The 27,088-nt window shown below is 48.8% G+C and overlaps 12 protein-coding genes across 12 annotated transcripts; 7 read left to right on the top strand and 5 right to left on the bottom strand.

Moving 5' to 3' along the window:
- Positions 1-177: 177 nt before the first annotated feature.
- N7509_012311 (uncharacterized protein) lies at positions 178-3,753 on the top strand (the record flags this gene model as incomplete). The annotated part of the gene is made up of 11 exons (XM_056636948.1): positions 178-352; positions 424-696; positions 759-960; positions 1,013-1,888; positions 1,959-2,037; positions 2,288-2,632; positions 2,735-2,825; positions 2,901-2,926; positions 3,040-3,382; positions 3,445-3,611; positions 3,682-3,753. The coding sequence occupies 11 exons, from the start codon at positions 178-180 to the stop codon at positions 3,751-3,753; spliced, it is 2,649 nt and encodes an 882-aa protein (XP_056482978.1).
- A 1,096-nt stretch (positions 3,754-4,849) lies between these two features.
- pgkA (phosphoglycerate kinase pgkA) lies at positions 4,850-6,202 on the top strand (the record flags this gene model as incomplete). Its single annotated transcript, XM_056636947.1, has 2 exons — positions 4,850-4,915; positions 5,015-6,202. The coding sequence occupies 2 exons, from the start codon at positions 4,850-4,852 to the stop codon at positions 6,200-6,202; spliced, it is 1,254 nt and encodes a 417-aa protein (XP_056482977.1).
- A 639-nt stretch (positions 6,203-6,841) lies between these two features.
- N7509_012309 (uncharacterized protein) lies at positions 6,842-7,123 on the bottom strand (the record flags this gene model as incomplete). The annotated part of the gene is made up of 2 exons (XM_056636946.1): positions 6,842-7,069; positions 7,100-7,123. 2 exons carry the CDS (start codon positions 7,121-7,123, stop codon positions 6,842-6,844), a joined length of 252 nt encoding a protein of 83 aa, XP_056482976.1.
- Positions 7,124-7,379: 256 nt separating this feature from the next.
- On the bottom strand, positions 7,380-7,761 carry N7509_012308 (proteasome regulatory particle lid subunit SEM1; the record flags this gene model as incomplete). The annotated part of the gene is made up of 2 exons (XM_056636945.1): positions 7,380-7,543; positions 7,653-7,761. The coding sequence occupies 2 exons, from the start codon at positions 7,759-7,761 to the stop codon at positions 7,380-7,382; spliced, it is 273 nt and encodes a 90-aa protein (XP_056482975.1).
- A 666-nt stretch (positions 7,762-8,427) lies between these two features.
- N7509_012307 (TTC39/IML2 family protein) lies at positions 8,428-11,003 on the top strand (the record flags this gene model as incomplete). Its single annotated transcript, XM_056636944.1, has 6 exons — positions 8,428-8,515; positions 8,617-8,634; positions 8,693-8,769; positions 8,870-8,936; positions 8,999-10,062; positions 10,158-11,003. 6 exons carry the CDS (start codon positions 8,428-8,430, stop codon positions 11,001-11,003), a joined length of 2,160 nt encoding a protein of 719 aa, XP_056482974.1.
- Positions 11,004-11,958: 955 nt separating this feature from the next.
- On the top strand, positions 11,959-13,772 carry N7509_012306 (MFS transporter; the record flags this gene model as incomplete). The annotated part of the gene is made up of 3 exons (XM_056636943.1): positions 11,959-12,322; positions 12,418-12,863; positions 12,927-13,772. 3 exons carry the CDS (start codon positions 11,959-11,961, stop codon positions 13,770-13,772), a joined length of 1,656 nt encoding a protein of 551 aa, XP_056482973.1.
- Positions 13,773-14,475: 703 nt separating this feature from the next.
- N7509_012305 (uncharacterized protein) lies at positions 14,476-15,477 on the bottom strand (the record flags this gene model as incomplete). The annotated part of the gene is made up of 5 exons (XM_056636942.1): positions 14,476-14,791; positions 14,852-14,897; positions 14,981-15,091; positions 15,188-15,383; positions 15,451-15,477. 5 exons carry the CDS (start codon positions 15,475-15,477, stop codon positions 14,476-14,478), a joined length of 696 nt encoding a protein of 231 aa, XP_056482972.1.
- Positions 15,478-16,398: 921 nt separating this feature from the next.
- N7509_012304 (uncharacterized protein) lies at positions 16,399-17,202 on the top strand (the record flags this gene model as incomplete). The annotated part of the gene is made up of 1 exon (XM_056636941.1): positions 16,399-17,202. One exon carries the CDS (start codon positions 16,399-16,401, stop codon positions 17,200-17,202), a length of 804 nt encoding a protein of 267 aa, XP_056482971.1.
- Positions 17,203-17,973: 771 nt separating this feature from the next.
- Positions 17,974-19,071, top strand: N7509_012303 (uncharacterized protein; the record flags this gene model as incomplete). Its single annotated transcript, XM_056636940.1, has 1 exon — positions 17,974-19,071. The coding sequence occupies one exon, from the start codon at positions 17,974-17,976 to the stop codon at positions 19,069-19,071; it is 1,098 nt and encodes a 365-aa protein (XP_056482970.1).
- A 696-nt stretch (positions 19,072-19,767) lies between these two features.
- On the top strand, positions 19,768-21,871 carry N7509_012302 (fungal specific transcription factor domain-containing protein; the record flags this gene model as incomplete). The annotated part of the gene is made up of 4 exons (XM_056636939.1): positions 19,768-19,932; positions 19,995-20,130; positions 20,228-20,443; positions 20,469-21,871. Coding segments are annotated over 4 exons (1,920 nt in total), but the record flags the coding sequence as incomplete, so codon positions are not given.
- A 346-nt stretch (positions 21,872-22,217) lies between these two features.
- N7509_012301 (glycoside hydrolase family 95 protein) lies at positions 22,218-24,545 on the bottom strand (the record flags this gene model as incomplete). The annotated part of the gene is made up of 1 exon (XM_056636938.1): positions 22,218-24,545. One exon carries the CDS (start codon positions 24,543-24,545, stop codon positions 22,218-22,220), a length of 2,328 nt encoding a protein of 775 aa, XP_056482968.1.
- A 364-nt stretch (positions 24,546-24,909) lies between these two features.
- On the bottom strand, positions 24,910-26,658 carry N7509_012300 (NRPS-like enzyme; the record flags this gene model as incomplete). The annotated part of the gene is made up of 3 exons (XM_056636937.1): positions 24,910-26,000; positions 26,060-26,189; positions 26,374-26,658. The coding sequence occupies 3 exons, from the start codon at positions 26,656-26,658 to the stop codon at positions 24,910-24,912; spliced, it is 1,506 nt and encodes a 501-aa protein (XP_056482967.1).
- Between the last annotated feature and the right edge of the window lie 430 nt (positions 26,659-27,088).

The following is a 27,088-nucleotide window of genomic DNA, read 5'->3' as shown; positions in this document are numbered from 1 at the left end:
GTTGATGGCTGAAGGAAAGAAGAAGATAGCAGAGGAAAGAGAGAGAGAGGAAAGAAGTTCAGCGCGTGCCCAAAAGCATCAATGTTTGCATCTGTTTGCACACCGCCTTATCGCATTGCTTTACTCTACTCAAGGGTAACTCCTTATTCTCACTGCGCGACAACAGGATTTGTCGCAATGCCTGGTTTGGAAATTCCCGGCGAGTTTCTTCGGCATGCAGTTCTTGACACCGTCGTGCCTTATGCGCCGACGGTCGATATTGAAGGTTCCTTGACCGCGGCTTTAGAAGACGGAGCCGATGACCTTCCCTCCGTGTTGGCTTCAATTTCTCAGCGGCCACTGTTATTTTTCGGTACGGTTTGGTCCCTGAAATTCTATATTTATATATTGTGGCTTTTCTCCGACTGACATAAAGCTTCATAGACGAATTTCTGCCCGTCCGCATCGTCTTGCGACTCTCCGACTGCACAGAGACAACCCTCAAACATTACCTCCCCCGCCTCGAAGTCAAACTCGATGTTTATGCCGTGGACCCAGCAGAGAATGTCGCCGAGAATCCCACACCTACCCGTGAAGTGATTTTCTCGGGCCTGGTGAACACCGAAGAGGAACCACTAGTGGTGTTCAACGAATTTGAAGGCGAGGATGGGATAGGAAATCATGTATATCTGATATGGACTACTGAGACCGTTCTCAGTGAGTTGAAACCGACTGCCTTGCCTCAATTGGGTGCAAACACCCAACTAACTATTTCGAAGAGCGTCCTCGCAACCGAATCCAGAATCCGTCGCTTTTGTTTATGGCCTCCGCAAGTCTAAATCCCGCTGAGGCCGCACGACAAGAAGACCCGGAAGACGACTACCTCCCTCCACTCGTACCCGCATCTACAAATATGCTACAGCCTTTAGCCGGTGATAAATCGCTTACACACAGAGAGCCCTTTCTCCCCGCCTCGCGACTGTTGCGCGTGGTTCCCACTACCTCCATTGAGGACCCTATATACAACATTCAGCAACAGCATGGCCACCCTTTTCGAGTCGTCCCCGCCGCAAGCGCTAGGATTCGCTACTCCCGTCTCAATAACTATACTGGCCTCCCTTACAACCATCGCCAGTTTGGATTTTGAGATCACACCTTACGTGAACAGTGAAGTGGTATTCGACAAAGCAGACCTCCAGCTATCAGAAGGAACACTTGAATCCCTTTCCGATACCCCAGGTCTATCTCTCCCTCTCACATGTCGCCCCAGAGATGATGTGACCTTGGTTTATAAGCTGACACCCGAATACGGCCCCGAGACCAATGGCTCCTCCACAGTCATGCTGAGCATACTGGATATAGCCCTAGAGGCGGAGATTCAGTTGTCGGATGATTGCAAACCTCGGATTGCAATGCGATGGACGACCAATGTTGATTTCTCAGTGGCTTTGAACCCCACCTATGGGGGACCTAGTCCAGCGCTACAACGGAATAATCGCCCGACAAGCTTATCCATGCCTCCGGGTAACTCGAGTCGGCCCGCGACGGCGACGGCTGCAGCGAACCGTAGCTCTCTACGCGAGCGAGCTTATTCGGTTACAGATATTGGAGTGACGATTTCCTTTTCAGGGCCCGTGAGCGTCGAAGTTGGGGCACCGTTCACCTGGAATATCTTTATTGTGAACCGCTCCAACGTACCTCGGAAGTTCGCATTGATTGCCATTCCCCGGCGGAAGCGCCTAGACCCACGCGGACATACTGCGCGACCGTCCTCTGCATCTATCTCTAGTCGGAAGGAAGATGGAGTGGCGGAGGCCGTGACAGATGACAATATTGTACATGCCATGCAAAAGAGCGTTGCAGGCCAAGAGGCAGAATTGATTAGTCTGAGCACTGACATTCGTGTTGGGTGAGTGAATTTTGAGAGCTTGCAGCTCTGCAGTCCATATGTCCCATGAATCGAACTAACCCATCGATAGTCCCCTCTTGCCTGGCACCTGCCACGCCACAGAGATTAAGCTACTCCCTCTGGCCACTGGGCCCCTTCATCTTGAGGCGGTACGCCTAGTGGATGTAAATACGAACGAAACGACCGACATTCGCGACCTACCGGACATTCTGGCCGAAGATCAGCCGCGGGTGTCATGATGTATAGTAGATGAAAGCATAGGATAGTGGACAAATCAATCAACGAAGATAATGAGAATATTCAGGCGTAATCAAGCATAGAAATGTAAAATATAAAAATAGGACCTGAAGTACCATGTAGTACTCCACTGAGACTGACCGCCCTAAAGATCCGCGTTAGGTCAGAGCGGAGTCGGCGTCGCATCATCCACTCTGGACTTTGGATCTGATCTGGGGTATCTCTCGGATCTCTCTGATCATCTCCTCTCCTCCCTCCTCCCCCCTCATCCTGTTCAACCCAGGGGTATTCGGACCGGAGAACCAAAATCGACCAGTGGAACCTCTGTCCCTCCCCCGACTCACAGTTTGCGTCATACTGGCGCGCAGCAACCAGCAACCAGCTCCCACCCGGAACTTTCGCCTCAATCCCCCAGATCAACGGCCAACCCGCTTTTCTACCATGATTACTGCCACAAAGCGCAAAGTCCTTGATGGACTCAACAGGAGATACATCTACGGTCGCGTGGTAGGCTTTCCCTCCTGTCTCTCGGGCCTGTCAAGCTTTGCTTTGCTGTCAACTCTTACCCTGGATAAACCCGCGCTCACCCGGTGTGCCCTTTTATTCTAGCCCCTTCTGCACACCATCATATTCCTTATCGAGATGGCGGTAGCTACTCGGATCGCCGCCAAATTCAATACCTACTATGCCGAGAAGCCCGGTATGATTTTGCCCTTTGCTCATTGCCCTGTTCTCTTTCCCGCGGGGCTGTCCGCTAATATGTCTGCCTTGATAGTACTCACAACCATGGTCACCAACGCGGTACGTCTCCAATCCATATATCTCTCGCCCTCATCTTCTAAAATATTAAATTAATATTTCGATAACCGCTTGTCCCGACCTCATGACTGACGATATTTCTCATGGATATATAGGTCTTGGGCGGAGTCGCCGATACCGTGGCCCAACTGATAACAGCCTTTCGATCCCGCTCGCAACAAAGATCCGAAGGAGAAGACGGCCTCATCTCGATAGAATTCGAAGACTTTGATAAAGAGAAGCCTCCAGCAATGGGGGAACTGGGTTATGCGCACCGCTCGCCATCACCGTTCGACTTTGAGCGTCTAACCCGCTTCATGGCATATGGTTTCTTCATGGCTCCGGTCCAGTTCCAGTGGTTTGGGTTCTTGTCGAGGGCTTTCCCTTTGACTAAGAAGAATCCGACGGCGCCGGTGTTTAAGCGTGTTGCGTTTGATCAGTTCATCTTTGCACCATTTGGTATGTGGGAATGATTCTCTTTGCGTTCGTGGTGCTGTGCTGACATGGCGGTGATCATATAGGTCTGGCGTGCTTCTTTACTTACATGACCATTGCTGAGGGCGGCGGAAAGCGGGCGTTGACGCAGAAATTCCGAGATGTCTACCTCCCGACTTTGAAGGCCAACTTTGTGCTGTGGCCGGCGGTGCAGATCCTCAATTTCCGGGTTATTCCCATCCAGTTCCAGATTGTAAGTTGATTCTCTTTTCCTCTCGGTCTCCGTGTCTCTGTTTTTCGGAGCCAGAACTGATCGTTGACAGCCATTTGTCTCATGCATTGGTATTGCGTGGACCGCATATCTCTCGCTCACCAACTCCTCCGAGGAGTCTTGAATCAATCACTTCGTCTCGGCGAATGTCACGTTAACGATGTACCCTTTTATCCACTGCACGGGTTCCCTTTGCTTTACTTCACGTTACTTCACTTGACGGTCTCTCTTTCTTCAGGCGTTCGGATACGGTCTCAGTCTCGGTTTCGGTCTCGGTCTCCGTTTTTCTTCTGGCTTGTTGTGTACATGGCATTCATTATTGTTTTTGCGGGGGAAACGACTTGTGTTCCAAAAGGTTAGGGTTATGTTCTGGTTCTTTTCGTTTCTGGGTTATACATTGCGAAGATCAGTCGATCAATTCGGAAGACATTTACTTTTGTTGGGTTTATCACACGCTCCCTCTCTCTCTCTCTGTTTCAAATTCTCTCCTTTCTTGCTTATGATTCAGCTTAATCGGCATGGTTGTCTTTTATGTCTAGGGATATATTGCTCTGGCTTTTCAATTACAACTGCATACTGTTTTCACATGGGATTTCACTGGAATAGTACTCGTAGGGCATTTAGTCACTGCTAGTACTAGTACTCCAAAATAAAAGCGGCTATGTGCAATTCCCGGCCAATAGAGTCGTCAGTCCTTACTAAAGTAACCAATTCCCCCGAGGCTATTCACTACCTGATGGCCCTTCCCGTCCGGCCTGTTCCGCAATAATGGGGAGCTCTGACATCAGTCCCGCAACAGCCCGTTGTTACCCGGGGGAAGTCGGACAAGAGTATACAGAACTGGAGAGGATATGCTTTAGAGAGAGGGGATACTTGCATTAAACGGATATTTGGGTGTCCATCGAAGTATCTTTTTCCTATATACCCCGTAGCTACACCCTAGTACTACTCTACTCCGGTCTACTCAGTGGACTCACCGGAATTGCCCCACCAAAAGTGCCCCTCCTCCAGCCAAACCGCGACTCACCGTCGCCCTGTTTGAGATCCGACTCCTTCTTCTACTTCTCTTACTTCTCTTCCCCGCTCTCCTCCTTCTGGCTTCCTTTTTGCTTCGTCTCTTACGCCCGTCAATGTACGTTACCCTTCCCCTCCCCCTCCCCATTCGTCCTCCTCAGCTGCCATTGAATTGACATTAACATTGACATCATAGACTCTCCAAAATGTCTCTCTCCAGCAAGCTCCCCATCACCGATGTCGACCTCAAGGGCAAGCGTGTCCTGATCCGTGTATGTTCAATCTTCTCCAGCTCTAGCTATACCTCATACCTATATCCATATCCATATCTATACCCATACCCAACCCAATTGCTAATTGCCCCTCCACAGGTCGACTTCAACGTTCCCCTCAATGACAAGAAGGAAATCACCAACAACCAGCGTATCGTTGGTGCCCTGCCCACCATCAAGTACGCCATTGAGAATGGCGCCAAGGCCGTTGTCCTCATGTCCCACCTGGGCCGTCCCGACGGCAAGGTCAACTCCAAGTACAGCCTGAAGCCCGTCGTCGCCGAGCTCGAGAAGCTGCTGGGCAAGTCCGTTCTCTTCACCGAGGACTGCGTTGGCCCCCAGACCGAGGAGACCGTCAACAAGGCCACCGGCGGCCAGGTCGTTCTCCTCGAGAACCTGCGCTTCCACGCCGAGGAGGAAGGTAGCTCCAAGGACGCCGAGGGCAAGAAGGTCAAGGCTGACGCTACCGCCGTCGCCGAGTTCCGCAAGGGCCTGACTGCCCTGGGAGACGTCTACGTCAACGATGCCTTCGGCACCGCCCACCGCGCCCACAGCTCCATGGTCGGCGTCGAGCTCCCCCAAAAGGCGGCCGGATTCCTCGTCAAGAAGGAACTCGAGTACTTCGCCAAGGCCCTGGAGAACCCCCAGCGTCCCTTCCTCGCCATCCTCGGCGGTTCCAAGGTCTCCGACAAGATCCAGTTGATCGATAACCTCCTCCCCAAGGTCGACAGCCTGATCATTACCGGCGGCATGGCTTTCACCTTCAAGAAGACTCTGGAGAACGTCAAGATCGGCTCTTCCCTCTTCGACGAGGCTGGCAGCAAGATCGTCGGCGACATCGTCGAGAAGGCTAAGAAGAACAATGTCGAGATCATCCTCCCCGTCGACTACGTCACTGCCGATAAGTTCTCCGCGGACGCCAATGTCGGCGCTGCCACCGATGCGTCTGGCATCCCTGATGGCTCCCTGGGTCTGGACGTTGGTCCTAAGACTCAGGAGTCTTACAAGAAGGCCATTGCCGCTTCCAAGACTATCCTCTGGAACGGTCCTGCCGGTGTCTTCGAGTTCAAGGCCTTCGAGGCTGGTACCGTTGCTACCCTGAACGCGGCTGTTGATGCTGTCAAGAACGGTGCTACTGTTATCGTTGGTGGTGGTGACACTGCCACCGCGGCTGCCAAGTTCGGCGCTGAGGATAAGCTCTCTCACGTCTCCACTGGTGGTGGTGCTTCTCTCGAGCTTCTCGAGGGTAAGGACCTGCCCGGTGTCTCTGCTCTGTCGAGTAAGTAAATGGATGGTATAGGGGGGTTGATTGATAGATTCAAGCCATGGTTGAATGTGAATGATTGATTTCACACAATGCCCGGCCGGGGTCAAAAAGTACAAATAATGTTTGTTCTTTGGCTCCTCCCCCCTCTCACCTTTGGATTTACATTTTCACGAATCTGTAATGTACACAGCCAATATCCTTGTTTTCCCTTTTTCCTATACTATCCTATTTCCATTTTTTTCACAAAAGAATTACAAAAAATCTCAAAATTGTTCCAAAACTCTGCCTTCTATGACTTACTCCATTTGCGAGCGTTCAAGCCTATACCAATATCCTAAGTCGATTTACTAACCATAGGTTTTGTGTGATCAGATACGAGACCAAAGCTTTAAGGCTACGGGAGGGATGTGTGGATGTGTGACTGTAGCTCGTAGGTACCAGTACTAGTACTACAGAGCCCGTGACGCATGCAGGGAATGAATGGCTAGGCTGAGTAACCCGGCGACCGATACCAAGATTATTATAGATAAAATTGGAATGAGAATTTACACGTTCAGACCTCCCGTCAAGGTCATAAAAGAGACGTGGGAGGGAAGAGAGAGATATGTATCATGGGCCAGGATTCGCAATTATGGCGCGAGGGAGTCCTCAATAGTTCATTAATTCAGAATCACTAGTGCTAGTTCGGTAGGACCAGCATAGTCCGATTCCGATTCCATTTCCCATCGCGACCTAAGGGAGTTTCGACCGCGGTCCGTGGAGCTGAGATACCCAGACCAAACCAGGGTATAGATAGGGTGGCTAGACTCAGCATATGAGATGGTGTAGGGGCCGTAGGTGAGGTGAAGACTGAACTGGGCTTTGCAGTGGATCGGATTGAAGTAAATCTAGAATTGAAATGGGACTGGAACTGGAACGTGTTCGAGAGTGGCATCTGCCATACCGGTGTGGGTGTGCGTGTCGGTGTAAGGAAGTGTGAGTGACCGTATCCCGGTTATCCAAGATGGGGTATAGAAGAGTGAGTATGCCGTGGCGATGTGGTTTGGTGTGGTTTGGTGTGGTTTAGATGACAGAGATGCAAGGTGGTGACGGTCGGGATGGTGGTGGCTTCTTGGTCGGGAATTGTTTTGTTCGTGCGGGGGATGGTTTAGGATGAGGCTTCAACTTTCTTGAGTTCCTCCCTATGGACGGATGGTGTTAGTAGGTGTCTGAGCAGTGCATAGATAGATTTGGGAGGACCAACTTCAACTGCTTTGAGAAATCCTCGGCCGCATCATCGTCATCCCAGCTCTCCTCCCAGAGGTGCTCGTTGGTGCCATTTGCCGATCCGGAGGGTTGCTCTGCTTCCTCCTGGGGCCAGTCTGGTGAGGGGATAGTGGTTAGCAAGGTGTATTCGTGTTTTTTGCAGGACTTTATACGTCGACTGGGCTGGGATCGGTGAGTGCTGAAGGTTGAGCGGAGTTGACCTACCTTCAACGGGGAAGTCCTCAAACTCGTCATCCTCCTCTAGGACCTGGGGCTTTTGTTGCTGGGGCTGGTCGGACTCGACCTTGTTCTGGGCGGGGGTGGAGTTTGACATTGTGAATGAATGATGTGGTGGGGAGGAGAGTGTGTAGGAGGAGGAGGTTAAGGTTGAGGTTGATGTTGTGTGAGGGAGAGCTGTCTGTGAGCGGAGAGAAGTCTTAGTCAGATGACCAATGATGTATTGTTGATCGGCGAGGAATGATAACAATACTTTAGGGTATTACTCTGCAGTGTTATTATTCTAGAGTAGAGTATACTGAATATTATAGTGATAAATAATATATATCTATGGATATATATAGATATACTTACTACTACCATGTTAAGCATAGTTATGATCCCATTTGTGAATGTCCGGCCCCTCCGGAAGGCTTATGCGCCTCATCGGACCCCGTCTGGCCCGGTTTTGACCCCACGGTGAGATTTCTCCCTCTACTCGTATTCAAGTTTTGGTCTTGTGCTCTTTTTCTTTATTCCATTTCTCTTCATCCCTTTCATGCTGGTCCCTGTCTACTCTCCCCCGTTCTCGGAAATCCGTCCGCACACGCACATGCACATGCACATGGGCCCGTTGACATTCTTCCCGATCCGTCTGCTCCTCGGGCCTTGAGCCTGTAATTCTTCTTTGTTTCTTCTTTTGTGTCTTCCCCAGGATTACCGATTACTCCCCCTCCCCATTTCCCCCAACGCCCTCTCAGTCTTCCAGGTACACCGGTGCACAATGCTGCGCGTCGGCTCATGGTTGTACGGCAAGAAGCCCGCCAATGCCTCAACCCAGTCGCTGGACTCGTTGACCGAGTTGAAGGAATGTAAGTACTAACTCAACGGTCTTCGGAGCCTCGTTGTGATCCGTGCACCCCGGGTCTCCCCCAATACTCCAGATTTACCATGTGCTGACCAGGATTTACAGTGGATGAGGCGATGAAAGGTACACACCCACTGCAATCCACCACCCTAACCCTCCGTTTGACATTGTCTATCTATAGCCGCAACCAATATCCTCAATGACGACGTCGACGCCGCTGAGAAGGGCCTCTCCGAAGGCACCTCCACCTTTCATAATGTGCGTGGGATCCGGGCTGCTGCAGATGACGTAGTGGCCCTGCGAGAGTGATACAAGGCAAAAAGATACATCTGGAACGGGGCTGACAATATACGAGTAGTTGGGTAAAGGAGTGGTCGCCTTTGTCCGGGCCACCCTGGGCTTTGAGCAGGAGATTATGCGACAAGGTAGGCATACTGACCTCATCCACCGATCCCCTCTGGCGATCACAGGCTCTAATAAACAACAGCATCCGATCGCCTATACGAGGCGGAAACATCAGCCGCCAGTGAACAGCACCGAGCCCAACATAATTCCAATGCTCCGCATGCGTTTCGTTCGGAGATCTATACTCCCGGCACCGAGTATGCCTTGTGTCAGGCCATTGCCCAATTGATGGGTGCCGTGGTGGGTGTGCTGAACGAAAGTTTGACGGAGAGTATCAAGGCTTTCTATCGCCTGCGAAAGGCATATATCGCACTAGACGCCATTCTGAAAATGGAAGAAAAATTTATGGAACTGAAGGATCCCGGCCGTGTTCTTCTACCCAGTGCTAGTGATGTTACCAAGGGAATTGGCGCAGATACCAAGGGATCGAATAGTTCCGCTTCCTCAATTAAGGGTGCCTCCGTCAGCGCAAAGGCAACACCCACGGATGAAAAAGATTTGTCACAAAAGCTGTCTGGCTTGACCGTCACCCCGGAACCCGCTTCGAATGGCTCGCCTCGCTCTGCTACCCCGAATGGCACGAAAATTATCAATCACGACCCGGACTCCGATATTTTCCAAAACGAAATTGATATCTTCGTGCACTCCGGTGCCAACTTCTGTTTCGGTATCCTCCTCTTGCTCATCTCCATGGTTCCCCCAGCATTCAGCAAGCTGCTGTCTATTATCGGATTCCACGGCGACAAGCAGCGCGGCTTGCGCATGCTTTGGCAGGCGAGTAAGTTCCACAATTTGATTGGTGGCATGGCTGCTCTCGCATTGCTCGGTTACTATAATGGATTCGTCCGCTACTGCGATATCATGCCCGACCCGACTCCTGGTGAAGATGACGTGGAGGGAATTCCCCAAGAGAGACTGACGGCACTGCTCGCTGAGATGCGCACGCGGTTCCCGAACAGTCAGCTCTGGTTACTGGAAGAGTCCCGAATGATGGGCGCCAACAAGGACCTTGAGGGCGCAATGGAACTGCTGAATGGGAAGAATAAGAGTCCCCTCCAGCAGGTCGAAGCTCTGCGGGTCTTTGAGAAGAGTCTGAATGCCTTATTCCTTCATGAATATGAGGTGTGCTCCCAGGCATTCATCGAGGTAAGTCCTATTCTTTTTCGCTGCCTCTAGCAGAATCAAATTATGTATAACTATGATCAGCAAGCTAACATCATCTTTTTCCTTTCTTACTTTAGTGTGTTGATCTCAACTCCTGGTCGAGGTCACTATATTACTACATCGCAGGATCCTGCCATGTCGCACTCTACCGCGACAACATAGATGACCCAAAGAAGGCAGAGTTTCACGCAAAGCAAGCAACCGAGTATATCCGAGCAGCTCCCGCCCACGCAGGGAAAAAGCGCTTCATGGCCCGCCAGCTTCCGTTCGACGTCTTTGTCACTCGCAAGATCGCCAAATGGGAAGCACGAGCCAAGGAGTGGAATGTACCACTAGTCGACGCGATCGGTGTGGACCCGATCGAAGAAATGATCTTCTTCTGGAACGGACACAGCCGTATGACGCGCCTACAACTCGAAGAGTCCCTCGCTCGTCTCGCATGGTGCGAGAGCGAGGCAAACAAGACATGGTCGCGCGAGGGAACGGAGGAAAAGGCTATCCTGGAGTTGCTACGGGCTGCGGTGTTCCGGTCCTTGCGCAAACATGAGAAGGCAAAACACATTATCAAGACCCGTGTGCTGGTCCACGATAAGTCTCTTTTCAAGGGCCACTTGAAGGACGACTGGGTCCACCCTGTTGCGCACTTTGAGATGGCGGCCAACCTCTGGATGGAGCGCCCGACCTACCAAGAGCTGCATGGAGCAGTAACGAGAGATGAGGAACTGTCAGAGAAGGACTCAACTGATGTCGATGAGTCTAAGAAGCAGCCGGATGAAAGACAACTGGTCAAGGAGTGTAAGACTTACTTGGAACATGCGGCCAAATGGGAGAGCTACGAGCTTGATGCTCGAATCGGGCTCAAAGTGACAGCCGCTATGGAGGCAGTGCATAAATGGGAGAATATGCACCCAGCCTCGGAGTAGCCCACCTTGCTCTGATTTTCATCCCGTTCTCGATCTTTTGTTCATATAACCCTCTGCCCCCATTCATCTCCCGATGTATCATTAGAATCTTGGAAGTTCAACTCTCGTAGACAATAGAGACCTGCATGTCATGTGACCACGCAATACAATTTGGAGAACTTTGCAATTTCCCCCGTAAATGCTTCGCCCTGGAGATTCTCATGCCATTGGCTGTCAATGACCCATTGGTTTCTCAGATGGGGTCGCCATCCTCCCCTCCGACCCGCCCCTCTCTGACAGCTCGGATTTGAGGCGTTATTTGTCGTGCTATCTCCGAGTTGATGCCGATACTGATGCTGAAGCTGAAGCACCTCCGACATCCCACCTTCCACCGTCGAACCCCGAGCAATGGGAAACCATCAGATATCAAAATATCATACCACGAAGATGCCAATCATTGTGACCTTATGGCCGCCACTCCGAGCTCGGATCCAACCCGATTGAGAACCCCGAGCTCCACGCCCCACCACCGGCTAACACGGCTTTGATTCTGCTCGGCGTCGGACGTCCGAAAGCTTGAATAAAAGAGCTATCGGCCCCAAGCGACAGTCAAGATGAAGAATATGAATGAATACCACCAAGCAATTTTCCATTTACAACCCTCCACACTGCTTGAATACTTGAGTATCACAGCAAAAACGAAGCAGCGGGTCCGCATACTCGGCGATTTTGTCTCACAGCCGAAGGGGCATGACGTCTAACGGCTCCTACGGTCCCTGGCAATAACTTTTTCCACTCGGCGCATGCCAACTCGAGGCCGAATTTTTAGGCGCGTCTAACAATTGTCATCGACGATCTGGGTTTTCAATTTTACCTTTTTTGGATCTCTCTTCCTCTTTTCTCCGCGCTCTTTGCACAGAGCGACGATCCAGAAAATTAAGCAGATTTCCTTGCGCCGCGCGCGCGGATCGGAATCATGGCCGAACGAACAGAGCACGATCTCCACTCCTCCACCTCCGACGACGATATCGAGTCGCGCGATAGCGACAGCCACAGCCACCATGCCGATAATGCGCAGGGCACGATAGCTCCACTGGGGAAGCAAAGTACCGTTTCCTCAGGATTATCAGTCTTTGAACAGCGCGCGCAATCGACGATATCGCGCATCCGAAGTCGGGATCCGGGACAGACGGCCACATTCAATCACCCGCTCACACATACCAAGACGAGCCAGGATGTCATTGTTGATTTCGATGGTCCCGATGATCCGTATCGGCCTTTGAATTGGAGTTTTACCAAGAAGGCCGTGACGACGGTTCTGTATGGATTAACGACGATGGGTGAGTTGGGTTTAATTTCAATTTGTCTACCCCTCGCGAATGCGGGGAAGTCGAAAATCGATCTGTTGGCTAATAATATGTATTTGAAATCATAGGTGCGACATGGGCAAGTTCCATCTATTCGACCGGTCAAGAGCAGATTAGTGAGGAGTTTGGGGTCTCGTTGGAAGTGTCTACACTTGGTACTTCGTTGTTGCTGTTTGGCTTAGGTCTTGGCCCGTTGCTCTGGGCGCCTCTCTCTGAGGTCTTCGGTCGCAAGCCGGCAGTCCTTGCTCCTTATTTTATCGCGGCTATTATGTCATTTGGTACCGCTACCGCGAAGGATCTTCAAACGATTATGATCACTCGTTTTTTTACTGGTTTCTTTGGCGCCGCCCCGGTAACGAATACCGGCGGTGTGTTAGGTGATATTTGGTCACCCGAAGAGCGCGGCGCTGCTATCGTGGGTTATGCGATGGCTGTCGTTGGCGGACCTGTCTTGGGTCCAATTGTTGGTGGTGCTATCACCCAAAGCTATCTACACTGGCGGTGGACCGAATATGTAGGTTCTACTCGAATTCAACCTTTCCGGAAAGTCTAGGACCAGTAACTAACATATCCCCAGCTTACCGGAATCATGATGATGTTCTTCCTGGTGCTTGATTTAGTATTCGTCGACGAAAGCTATCCTCCCGTCTTACTAGTCTACAAGGCCCGGCGCCTTCGCTTCGAAAGCGGCAACTGGGCCCTCCACGCCCGCCACGAAGAATGGGATGTCACTTTCAAAGAATTAGGCAACAAGTACCTCATTCGACCTTTCCAACTTCTCGCAACTCCAATTTGCTTCTTAGTCGCCCTCTACGCCTCCTTCGTCTACGGTATCCTCTACCTCAGTCTCGCAGCCTTCCCAATCGTCTTCCAAGAGGTACGCGGCTGGAACCAGGTTGTCGGCGCCCTCCCTTTCCTCGCCTACCTAGTCGGTATTTTCTTCGGCGCAGCAATCAACCTCTTCAACCAACGCTTCTACATAAAGCGTTTCAAAGCCAACAATAACCGCGCAGTGCCGGAAGCCCGCCTCCCGCCCATGATGCTCGGCTCTGTAATGTTCGCATCGGGCATGTTCGTCTTTGGCTGGACAAGCCCAGCGCACATCCACTGGATTGGGCCGATCATCGGAGCCGTCATGATGGGTTTCGGCTTCTTCACTATCTTCCAAGCGGCGCTGAATTATCTCATCGATACGTTCCAAACGGTTGCCGCCTCGGCTGTTGCGGCGAATACATTCCTCCGCTCGGTGTTTGCTGGTGCGTTCCCGCTTTTCACGACGGCTATGTTTCATAATATGGGTGTGCCTTGGGCGGCCAGTGTTCTTGGCTTTGTTTCTGTTGCTCTTATTCCGATTCCGTATTTGTTTTATATTTATGGAAAGAGGATACGGGCGAGAGGGAAGTGGTCTGCTGGTTCTCTTTAAGTGGGGCTGTTTCGTTCAAAAAAAGATTCATTGGATTGGGTTGGATATAATCCGGCCAGCTCAAAAGTTGTGAATATGGGTTGTTGTCACGGGTTTTGAGATTCATCTTTGCATATTATAGATACCCTCTACGCTATATCTACTGGTTCTTTTCCGGCATTGCAGGTTCATTACTTAGCTACTTGCCCAGCTGCACATATTTCAAAAATTTCAAATTCTTTCTCCTAATCACAATATGGTTCGTTGTACCAGTAAGACAATCTCATATCATTTTCCTTTCTACTAGTACAATGACTGACCCTTGATCCATTGAAGCTTAGCATGGTATCACTATTTTCCTATCAGCCACCTGCACAGAAGAGGTATCTTCTCGCTAGTGCTATATCTTATTCTCATCCAAGACAGCCTCTGCTTCATGTAGCCATAATCTGCTCTCCCAAACAACAGCCCTGCCGGGCTAGCTCAATCGGTAGAGCGTGAGACTCTTAATCTCAAGGTTGGGGGTTCGACCCCCCCGTTCGGCTATTCCTACAAAAAATCACCTGAGATATCTTTTTGCCAATCGTGTAAGAACAGACAATCTTCTTTATTTGGATGTTCTTTTGGTGGGGTGCTGCCTGCCTGCCATGTTCTATAGTTCCTCAGATGTCCCGTTCCCGCTTCTTTTTCTTCTTCCTCCCCACATTACTTTCTTCGACCCCTACTACACGCTGCCTGATCCCGTATCTTGATCTGCGAGCACCTGAGCATCCTCACACACTCCCTCACACCCAAACCGTCGTCGTCGGAAAAAACACTTCGTTTCAAACAAAGGGATGTCAAATGGACAGGTATCCTGACATAGGCCGTGCGCTAAAAGGTAGAATCCGGCTGTCGCCGATATAAAACCGAAAGCACCAGCCATCTTAGTGATTTCTTCACCTAATTCCACCCTGCCATCTGCTTTCATGAAATGAGCAGTGCAGTTGAAGATGTAGCATAGCTCCAATGCGGCATAAACAACAATGTTCGGAACATTCCTGTGCAGTTTTCAGCATTTTCGCGCAAATTTTGTATACCTAATGCATGGGCATACTTACGTTGGTAGAGAAGCGAGTAAGAAAAGGAAATTCAAAATGCACCAAACTTCACCCAAATTTGTTAGTCCAAGTCCAAGAACAAGTCTGCAGCATTCAATTTGGTAAAGACAGCAAGGGCAGGGGACTAACCTAGCTGGTAGAACGCAAATGCGTTGTAGTACTCGGCCGTTTTTCCACCATAGGACTCTATAACACCTAACGAGGGGGCTAATAATACCCCATATCCGCCGTAATATAATCCTAATATTTATCCAAGCAAGTATCAGCACCGTTTGCACTACTACTAATAACTAGTAGTGTAGATGTGGATAAGTCATTGGCCGATTTATGGCTTACCAAATGCAGCGAGCACTGTGTAGGCAAAAGTGTTACCTTTTATCATCTCCCATTGCGCGGATATAAGAAGGCCGACTCCGGCAAGGAAACAAAGGTTCGATATGAATATTGTCTGGTTTTCGACTCCTCGGAAGCCCATCATGGAAAGCGAAAGGGTCATCAGGGTTGTTGCAAAGCCGCCAAACCCTAGTGGACCCTTAGACAAGTCAGTATCGATGTATGCTGTTGATGTAAAGTTTCCGGAATATTGTTCGAGTACTCACAGGGTTGGCAAGACGATCAATCGCCATTAAAGAGCGACAGTCCTTGGGCGGCGCAGAATGATGTATTCTCGTATCGGGGCCTCTTAAATGTCAAATTTCTAGTCAACAGAGCCTCATAGTATTTTGGAGTTTTTTTTAGGCTAGCCTAAGGATTATAAGTACCGATGCACCAGATGAAAAAAAAACTTAAAGATGAAAAAGAGGCTTCGTCTCCCGGAGGGGTGACGCTGAGAAAATTTGCAACTCAAACACCGCTACTGATAACTTCCTATTCTGGCTGAGAGGAATTCCCAATTATTTCCGCGAGATGACTATAATTTCCCGCTTTGTAGCATGCTATTCGCAACCGAGGAAATGGGCCTGTCTCTCAGATTGGCGACCCGTGATATCGGGAAAGCTTCGGGTTTAACCATAACCTACTTTAACTTCCTGATACAGCGATGGGCTTACCAATCGCGGAGAAGTTATTAAAGTTTCAGACCCTGTAGCAGCTAAAAACTAATCTATAACCGATAATATCCCAAGTCATTGCCTGCAAACATGTTAAATAAACTTTGTCGCCACACACTTTTCCCCACATGAAATAACTTCCTAAACGGGTAAGCATGTACTTGACCGTGATTGGACAATTGACAAATTTCTATGAAATCCGAGAAATTTCCGTCTCACTAGGCACGCTGAAGCTACGTAATTGCGTCCAGTTGGGGTGGAAGAGGTTCAATGTCTGTTCATCTTAGCAAAAAAAAAAATCATGTACACCCTGCGCTGTATTTTGTTTGAATTTTCAAGATGCAATATTTAAACGGTCCCGCCCTCATTTTTGGTATTCAGAAAAGAAATCTGAACCACCTGCACTGGCAAAAGTCCCAACCTTAACGCAGACCTCAAATACTATCAAACACCCCTCATAGCTTTCTTTTTACCCAGATCTCCCTCAACACCGCGACCATGTGCCAGAACGAAGTTGAAGCCAATGGCTGGACCAGCATGCCCGCCAATGCAGGCGCTATCTTTGGAAGCAAGCCTTTCATCAATCAGCCAGGACCTCTGTCTCTCGAAGACATCAAATTCCCATTTGATGAACCTTCGGTCGCAAAGACTTTGGTCTATGCAAAGAAAACCCTTCACCCCAAAACCTTCAACCACTCGATGAGGGTTTACTTCTACGGTAAGACCAGCTATTCCACCAGGCTTGCTCAGTTTGAGCAAAATCCAAGATCTAAATCTAACCAAAACAGGAATGGCAATTTCCAAGGAACAATTCCTGAGCAGTTCGCGAGCCTCAATCCCGTAACTTGGGCTCTGACATGTCTTCTCCACGATCTCGGCACAGCCGAGGAAAATCTCACGGCAACCCGAATGTCCTTTGACATCTACGGCGGCATTAAAGCCATCGACGTCTTGAAGGGCCATGGCGCAACCACAGACCAAGCCGAAGCAGCTGCTGAGGCAATTATCCGGCACGAAGATATGGGGGTTGACGGTACGATCACTTATTTTGGTCAACTCATCCAGTTAGCCACGACATACGACAACACCGGCTTCCATCCGCATGTGAAGGATTTCGGTGAATTGATCTATGAGACTACCCGCGCGAAGATCAATGAGGCTTATCCGCGCATCAAGTGGTGCAAATTCTTTTCTGGTGTCATTCGCAAGGAAGAGACTACCAAGCCCTGGTGCCATTCGACTCATCTTGTCAACTTTGATCAGGAGATCGAGGCTAACACTCTGATGAAACAATGGGAGTGAAAAAAAAGGCAGAATTCACACATTTACCCATGCACTTTCTGATGATTTGTGTTTGTGGCTACTGAGGATAAAAGGCTGATAGAAAGAAAAAGGGCTTTCAGAGGAAAGGGGCTATGAGGTAAGATAGTTGGAAAACATTGACCCATTTTAGGTGATGAGCTTCCATAATCAGCGACAAGGCGACTTGGAGATCAAAGTTCATTGAATCAGACTTTTTTTTCCAACAAAATATCTGCCGGGGAATCTCTGAATGCCCAAATCAACTCTTGGTTGCTTCCAATGTTACTTTCCCATAAGATATAACCGGGTCGAACGGAGAATAACTAGTATTAGTAGTAGCTATGAGCGAGCAGCTAGCCCTCTGATACTCTCATCAGATTCAGTCAATCCCGTATTCTCTTGTAGTCCTTGACTCGGAGAACCAAATGTTCTGGGATTTCATGACAAACATTACAGTGATCGGGTATTTCTCTACTCGCTCACTGGTGGAGACTAAATTGATCGGCACCGCTCGCAATGCCTAATCATCAATTTTCCGACGGGTATTTGCAGCGGGGTATTTCTCAACTGGTCGGACTTGGAGCGATGGCCAGCACAAAATACTTTCTATTCTAGAACCCGAGGCTGTCCTGTTGGATAGGTGGAGAAACGGTCGAGATACATGGGATCTTTCGACTATCCGGCTCTTTAGCCTATTCCAACGCAGAAATCAAAATTCTAAATCATCGGATAGTCCAACGCTCCACAACCCCCAAGCAACACAGCACCAAAATGAGCCTCTCTCGAATTCTCCCTCCCATAATTCTTGGAGGTGCTGGCTTTAGCCACCAAGTTCATCGGAACCCCAATTCGGCCCAAGCACTACAGGTCTTGAAGCGCGCATTTCAATTGGGGTTGCGAGCCATTGATACCTCGGCGTACTATCACCCGTCTGAAATCCTGTTAGGCGAGGCACTCTCACATCCCGACATTACCAGCCACTACACTCGCGACCAATACCTTCTCATGACCAAAGTCGGACGTATCACAGCTGACCAGTTCGACTACTCTCCTGCCTGGATCCGACAGTCGGTCCTGCGTTCTTCAGAGCGCTTGCGCACCCAGTACCTTGATGTTGTATTCTGTCACGATGTTGAATTTGTACCCGAAGAAGAAGTTGTCGAGGCTGTGGGTGTTTTATTTAGAATGGTGGAGGAAGGACACATCAAATATGTTGGGATATCTAGCTACCGAATTGATATTCTCGGTCGCATCGCTCAGCGAGTCCAAGAGGAGTACTCTCGATCCCTTGACATTGTACAGAATTGGGCACAGTTGACTTTGCAAAATAACACTTTGGCTGAAGATGGCCTCGAGGCATTCAAAGAGGCCGGTGTCTCTTGTGTCTGCAGCTCTAGCCCACTGGCTATTGGTCTGCTTCGATCAAATGGCGTGCCAGTTGGGGACTTGGGAGATTTTCATCCGGCGCCTCGAGGATTGAGATTAGCGGCAAAGGAAGCGGCTGATTATGTTGCGACACAAGGAGACGATCTTGCAGCATTGGCGCTGCGATATTCAATCCGTCGTGCCCAGTCTTTGTCCACCCCAGATTTTAGAGTAACGACAATTATGGGGATCACGACAGTTTCTGAACTGGAGGAAAATCTGGCGACGGCAGGACTTGTTCTTCAAGTGTCAGATCGGCTACGTTGGCTTTGGAACGCAGATTCTGGGTCTTGGGTGGGAGTTGATTCATATAGGACGAAGAAAGATAAAGAATTAAGTCTAGCAGTGAAGAATATTCTGGGGGAATGGTATGGTTATTGTTTTCCCAGCCCAGGGGACGGATGGGATCTGTCAACGAAGAAGCCGAAGACTGTTAGTGCTTGATGTTATGAAGAAGTTCAAGTTTTAGATACGGTAGCATTTATAGAATACTGGATAAACTTTCTTTTTTTTCAGTGAGTTTGACATTGTCTATCTGCCTTGATTATGCTTTGGTAGTGCCCTGCTCCTGTGCAGGGACCCGCCGAATCTCATCGTGTGGTAGCATCCCCACAGCATCTCCCCGCATTTTCCTCCACATCCACATCAACATCTCCTTTTTATTTCCGTGGAATCGAATTCGGGGTACCAGTATGCCCCGTCGAAACCAGTCTCGCATCCTACGAGCCTGCGATGCATGTACTCGTTCGAAGCAACGGTGTGATGGACAAAGACCGTGGTGAGTGCCATTTTAAAGCGCCAGGGCTTGAAGCTAAAATACCTTGTCCCAAAGCCGTCGTTGCGCAGGTACTCTAAAAGCCCCTCAGAAACCACCAATTTCCAGACTACAGTCTTCTTACATCTTCATTAGAGCGCCATGAATCGTGTCACTATTTCAAAACTGTCCACAAGCGCGGCCGACGACCGCGCTCGGGCTCAATGCTCGATTTCAGTCCCAGGGATACTAGCTCTTTTGACCAAGAATCCCCTCAAGATTTAGCTACAAGTCCAACTAGTGCACTCTTATTGTCTAGTAGCGCATCGCTTCATGGGAGTTCAGATGGCGCAGGTCCAGAGAAACGTCCACACTCTGAATTAAGTCCCAATGCCGATGATGCAACGCAACTTGAAAACCCGGCTAGCGCAGCATTTGGAGGAATTCCTCAAGTCACTGCTTCATCAAAAAACACTTTCGATGGCATCCTTTCAAACCCATTAAGCGACACTCGCTTCAAAGTCAATCATGCCACACTTGCGTTCGGGCAGGTTAGTATTCACTAAACGGCTCTTTCCACGTGAATACTTCTAAGTATTTCTTTGCGAGTTAGACGTCAATTGAAACGGGAGTCCCACTTCCCACCACTCAACAACCAATATACGAGGCTGTTCCAAGCTTGCTTTCAAGTGGTAATTTGATGCGAAAGCCATATCGCTGCCTAGAGCCCATTTTGATGTCCTTGGAAGGTATTTTGTCGCCTGATGAAGCATCCGAAATGCTTGAGATATACTTCAATGATGGGGGGGAGCTCTCCATTCAAGTCCACCTCGCCTTATATGCTAGTGCATGTCTTGCACCCATCGTCTGTGCTTCATCCTACAGAACCTCGTCCAACATCCCCAGCACTCCTGGCTGTGATACTATTTTCTGTTGCGCAGACTGCGGATATTAGTCTATTCGATGCACCTGGAACGCGAGAACGTACAAGCATGGATCTTTATCGCCTATCACTTGATTTGCTTCAATCAGAAGATCCCGACAATTATTTCAGAACCTCTGGTATGTTTTTATTTGGATCATCAAGGAGGTCCTTATGCTTTCAACCTGACTTTTTTAGATGGTTGGCAGCTCCATCCTCATCCGAACAGCATTCCTCCAAGTATAGATCGGCAACCATCCGGGAAAACAATACTACCAAGGCAACTTGGCTCGACTGATACTATTCTCGCAGTCGTTATCTTAACTATAACAATATCCGGCGGTCATTATAAAGCAGATTCGCTCAAATGGATAGACAAGCTCTTTCGATTAGTCAGGGCAAGTGGACTGAGTTTGGAAGATCAAGACATTGATCTTGGCCCTGTCTTCTGCGGACTATACAATGGTGATGACACCTTCCGTCGATGGATGATAGCAAAAGAAGAGCGCAGACGACTCTTTTGGTTTATCTATTGTCTTGATAGACATCTTGCTCTTTCTTTCAATATGCGATTGAGCATCCCCGAAGGCACATTTTGTGTTCGAGTACCATTGCCTGAAAAGCTTTGGCAATCTCTTGAGACCACCGATTTATCTATTATTCAGACATCCCCAATCGGCCCGCCTATTCAGATTTCCGGTTGTGGATTCTTCGAATACTTCTTACCACTTGCTATCATTTTAGGTCACATAATCGACCTGCATCACTATCGCAGTCATCCTACCTTTGGTTCAATCGTCCCACATGATGCTATCCGTCGGGTTGAATCGATGATTTCTCAGCGCGAGCAGGAGCTAGTTGAATTGGAGAGACAACTTGGCGCCATTCTACCCGAAGAAATGGGTGCGACGCCATTTATAGGTCAAACCAGCGGGTCCTCCTCACACGGCACAGAAAGTCACGGGACTCCCAGCAGTGGCGGCCCTTCGGAAACAAGATTTCCCTTGGTAAAAGCCTACAGTACATATCTGTTACATGTTTTTTACATACTTCTTCATGGAAAATGGGATCCCATCTTGATGATTGAAGACAATGATGACTGGATCACCTCGGAAAGATTTTTGACATGTGCCTCCCATGCCCTGAGTGCTACTGAAGTTATCTCTCAAATTCTGACACTTGATCCCGAAATGACTTTCATGCCCTACCTTTTTGGGATCTATCTTCTTCAAGGGAGTTTCATCCTTCTTCTCTTCGTGGACCGTATGCCAGAGCTTGGCCCAAACAGCTCTGTGGAAGAAGTCTGCGAGACCATCATTCGCGCTCACGAAGTCAGCATTGTCACTCTCGACACAACTTTTCAGGTGCGTAAAATTCCATCCCCTTATCTCATACTAGAAGACCAATCTCTCATGTTCATGCAGAAAAACTTCCGCAAGGTTTTCCGATCCATGCTATACGATGCCCAGCAAGTTGGTCCCCACTCCTGGGATGAGCATAAAGCACGGCGGAGAGAGCTATTATCTTTATACCGCTGGACACCGACAGCGCATGGGCTCGCATACTGAATAGCAATGGGTTTTGCCAAATTCACGAATTTTCAGGATTTCTCATAGATTTCAGATACAAAAGTTAAACAAACACATATTCTTCAAATAGATCAAAAAGCAAAAAAGGAATTGGCCCGAGCCCGGGATCGACGGGGACCTCGCGCAGTCAATGCTTTGGGTGAACCCTAAGCGCGAATCATACCCCTAGCCACCCGGGCAATTGATGTAATCAGTTTCAACTTATGCATATATAATCCTAGAGGAACTTGAAGGGAGTCATACATTGTATAGGCAATGCTTAAGATAAATCTTCAATATAAAATAAAGAATGATATACCTACTAGATCGCCTCCCACTGCCCATATCAAGTGCTGATTTCTTGCCCTTTCACATTGACCATTCTCAATGGTTTCGTTCTCCCATTTACAGTAGCTTCTTTCACAATGCCTTCCTCGTCCCAAGAAAATGTAACACTGCCACCACCACGTATTCCAAGTCCACGAACCGAGCCGCCTCTCCATGAAGGAGGAATTGCGGGGCCCAGGAGTACTTCGTGAACACTATCATCATCATGATACTGGGGCAAATCGCGAATCAAGATAGCAGCCACCGCAGCAACGAACCCAAAATTAGCATCAATCTGGAATGGCGCATCATGACCTGAGTACTGCGACAACCCATTTCCAGCCAGATTTTCCGAAATGCTGAATCGCAGCTCGAAGTTTGCGCGCTCTGTGTTATTCAGGTGTGCCCAGCATGCCGATCGCCACACTTTTGCCCATCCGGGATTATCTTCGCTGTTCTTTCCAGTTCCGCGAGACCACAACATTGTCTCCACGGCTTTTGTCACTCGAGCATCACCAATTAGCGATACACTGTACCCGGGATACCAGCCTGTGAGACCGCTCAAATGACGATGCGTATCGTTTTGAGTATCGATATCGCGCTTCCATTCCTGCAACTGTCCCCAGGATCCGATGTGAATCCCCCTGTCAAGGCGAGCCAGTGCCTTTCTCACGCTTTTATAGAACTCGTCATCGTCATCGTTGCTAATAGACCATGTAGCGAGTATTCTATCAAAAAGCTCAAAAATCTGCTGTTGATGATTAGAGCATCCGAAGGTTGTGGGACCATGTTCGGGAGAGTTGCATGGGTTAACGACCAACGTGCTATCATTGAAATATCGATCTTCTTGAAGTTGCGATAGCCAAAATTGCGCTGCACCTTTAAGCAATGGGTATCCTTGTCTTTGATACCACTTTGTGTCGCCTGAATATTCCAACCAGTTTGGGATATGTAAAGCCATCCAAGTACCCGCAAGAGGATAGTCTGCCCAGGTGGCTTCATTCTTCATTCCAGTGTAGCCGAAAATGTTTATTTCGTCATGGATCGCCCATGAACCATTAAGTGCACCATATATTAGCCGCGCAGTCTCTTCGCCGTATGGAACCCATGTCTGCTCGATGAAATCCCACAACGGTTGTTGAAGAGCTCCAAGGCCCACTTGCGGTGCTGCCCAGTAATTCATTTGTAGGTTGATGTTCGCATGATAGTCAGCGCTCCATGCTGGACTCTGTAGGTCTGCCCATTTTCCTTGAAGATTGGCAGGTAAGGAGTTCTCTCGGGATGAGGAGATGAGAAGATAGCGTCCGTAGTCAACAAAAAGTGACTCTACGAATGGATTCCCATCGGCAGTGTCATAATCCGAGAGCAGTTTGGATGTTTCGACACTGTCAGAGTTGGCGGTGTCTTGCAACACAAGCTCGAAGGAGTCGAAGAGGCTTCTGTAGTCTGTGGTGTGTCTTTCCAGAATTTCTTCGTATGACCTTGATGCAGCAGAGGAAACTGTCTTTTTCACCGATGGGGCTGGATCGACTCCGAGAAAGGAATAGCCATCTGCTTTGTTTCCATGCTTCGCGTCGTAGTTTGTACCAGCCCCGAACACAATAGTAACTTCAGTATGACTACCATTTGCTGGCAGTGCCAATTTATTCCCGCTACAAATCAAACCCGTGGGACGTGTCGATTGGGCTAACCCAATGAACTGCATACCAGGCTGTGCCAGATGACCTGATATCTCTAGTCGACCACGGTCGCAAGTCGTGTTCAGAAGTTTTGCATCGAGAAAAGTATTGTGTAATCCGAAAGAAATAGCTGGTAGTGGCAGGTTCGAGGAGATACTGTAGGCGCAAACATCGTCTGGCTGAGAACACAAGATTGAACTGTTATACCTTTGGCCGCCACTGGTGAAGTTTACTGAATGAACTCCAGAGGTCAAGTCCAGGCCTCGAAAATATGAAGAAATCCCGTCAATCCCATCCATATCGATTGTTAAATTTGCAAGGGGTGTGTAGCTTCCGTATGAAGATATCGGACTGAGAAGACCGTCAACGTTCCCCTCCCCATTGCGAAAGATTTGTTCGCGGATCCCAGTCAAAAAATGAGATCGGTCGTCTGGGGGGTTGCCACCTGAGTAGCTTGCATTTTCAAATGGCCCACCTGCCCAAAGACTGTCTAAATTGATGGTTATAAATTCCGATCCAGGATTCCCGGCAGGCATGAATCCTAAGCGACCATTGCCCAAGGGGTATGTCTGCCGCATAATATCGGATGCATTGGCTGGCGAGCTCGACCATAGCCACTTAGCAGTAGCCTGGATCGTGAAGAGGAATAAAACCGCGAGAACAGTCATTTTTGATCAATGGCAAATGGAAACCGAATTGATGCGGGGGTGGGGGATTTTGTAATTAGCATCGAGCGGAGGCCGATCGGATAAATACAACCCTATGCTGCAGATTAATTAGTCCACGATGGTGATTCACCCGCGACCATCCCCGACCTTACTAGCCAATACATTGAGTTTAAGTAAACGGATAATTATTACGTGGAGGCCTAGATATTAATGAGAGAACCAGACGGAGGTATCAACTAAGTCGAGGCAAAAGAAGCCCATCCAGTTTAATTCCGATTTCTTAGAAAATAGCAACGCGTCCTGGAATTCCAAATAAATGCCTAGAAATTCAAAAGCAAGGTCTCAATCATGGCTGCCCCGGTGCCTATTTTTCTTTCTTGCTTTGCCATAGCTGGTACACCGCATCAATGTGCTGCTTGTAAGAATCTTCCACCTTTTGTCTGATAATGGTCATTTTCAATGTTCGCTGGAATGGCAATGACGGATCAGACAACATGACTGTTTCTCGCGGTATCTGTATCTCTTGGTGACCTTTTTCATTGAGAGATATTATCATCGCGTCATATATCTCATCGATAAATTTTTCATGGTCTTGAATTTCGTTGTGATCTTTAGGTTCCACAATGATGTAGGGCACATCACGTCCCTCCCCACCCATGACCACCGCGTTGACTTGGCTGTGCATATTTATGGCGCTCTCGATATGTGTAGCATGAAATTTGGCAAGCCAGGATAGCTTTACCAAATCGCCCGTGCGTCCACGGAAAGTCCACCTGGTGGAACCGTAACAGTCAACAACTGGTGAATAGATCTCCGATGATGGAATGGTATCGAGGTCAGGAAAGACATAAAACCCTCCTTGAAAGAAGTCATGCTCTGGCATCCGGTCGACCTGTAGCTCATAAATGTCATCGGAAATTTTCTCAAACCTGGGGCCGGACTCGGGAATAAATTCAAAGCTATTCCACATTTTCGCATCGCGCGCTTCAAAAGACGGCTGAGGTCCACGCTCGGTAGATCCAATCACCGGAAATAGGTTGGTATGCCGTGCTAGTTGGTCACCAATGGCACTATCTAGCCCTGCTCCTAGCCAGCAAACGTAATCAAGGCTCTTCAGAAATTCGAAGGCAGACTTATCATTATGAAAGTCTTCAATGAGAGATGGGGGTGTCACAATACTCTTAGCCCCCGTATGCCGGCAAATTTTAATAACCAACTCTCGATCCAGAGGGGATTTCATGTCAGGTGGTAAAAGCACGGTAATCATACCAACAAAGGCTGCCGCATTCAGAGTGAACGCAAAACCACCCAGCCATTGAGGAGCGCAGGTCGTCAGTGTCAATGAGTTCTCATAATGGTGATAGGTAACTTTGGGAGATAAGTGTCTTTCGTATAATAGACTCCAGTCAAAAACAGACATGAATCCATTGCTAAGGTAAATGGGCTTCGGAGTGCCTAGTTGGATATAGGTAAGTTGATCAGTCAATCCTTATTTCTTTTGTTCTTGGGCTTACCAGTTGTGCCGGAGGTATGGATAATGCAGACTATCTCATTCTTTGCTTGTTCCCAAGATTCATCGTAGGCATACTGGATATCACCATCGTTGGGCATTTCCAGAATATCTTCCAGGATGGAATCCTCAGGCTAGTTTGGCCCTTCGGCGAAGCGCCCTGGCCGTCCGGTGAAACCCAAATTTCGCACTTTATCTCATCCAGAATCTTGAGCATTCCATCCGGAGTGATTCTTCCATCGGGAATAAAAATCTTCGATTGGATGCGTAAGCCAATGTTCCTGGTAAATAAGCCTCTGCAGCCAGTGAAACACTTACAGTCCTCTTTGATTTAGCCGCCGCTACCATCATGATGTAGTATCTTGCATCATTTGGGCCCTGGTAAGTGATTGTTTGTCGACCTTTGCTTTGCCTAGGAATATTTTCGTCCAGGAAATGGGCCATCTTATTTATTGCATTGGCACATTGCTTCCATGTGATAGTCTTGTAGCCTCCCTCCTGCTCCCATGAAGATGAGTTCGCATACAGAAGCCAAGGGGCGTCGGGAATTGTCTTTGCCTTCGTCTCTATGACGTTAGCAACTAGTCTTGGCTTTGCATCCATCTTTCAGACTATCAGTTTTGCGATTGATACGTCTTTGCGTGGATTTCTCGAATATAGAATGGGTGTAATGAAGCATGAGGGATCTAGTAGAGAAATCGCAAGGTGGGAATTCATAATCTTATATCACCAAGAGCTGATTTCAAGAACGACAAGCGGGATAGCCCTGCCCTATGGTAAGCCAGCTGACTGATAGTTAACTAGTATCAGCTAGTATATCGTAGCCAGGAGCCCATCGCCAGTTATGAGTCCAGAAGTCCCCACACAGGCTAATAGCTGGCTGCGTCCCAAGTGGCCCCGTCGCTCGTGGCTCCGCCGGCGGCCTACATCTGACATCTCAGGCCCCCCTTAAGGCTGTCTTCCAGGTTTAAGGCCCCCCGCGCTTCCTAGGTATGGTTATCTGTGAATTTTTGATTTGAGGCAGACTCCACGA

Source organism: Penicillium cosmopolitanum (genome assembly GCF_028827165.1).
Source record: "Penicillium cosmopolitanum strain IBT 29677 chromosome Unknown utg000011l:1.0-3548175.0:1.0-3550911.0, whole genome shotgun sequence".
Taxonomy (NCBI): Eukaryota; Fungi; Ascomycota; class Eurotiomycetes; order Eurotiales; family Aspergillaceae; genus Penicillium; species Penicillium cosmopolitanum.
This window is presented reverse-complemented; position numbering and strand designations above follow the sequence as displayed.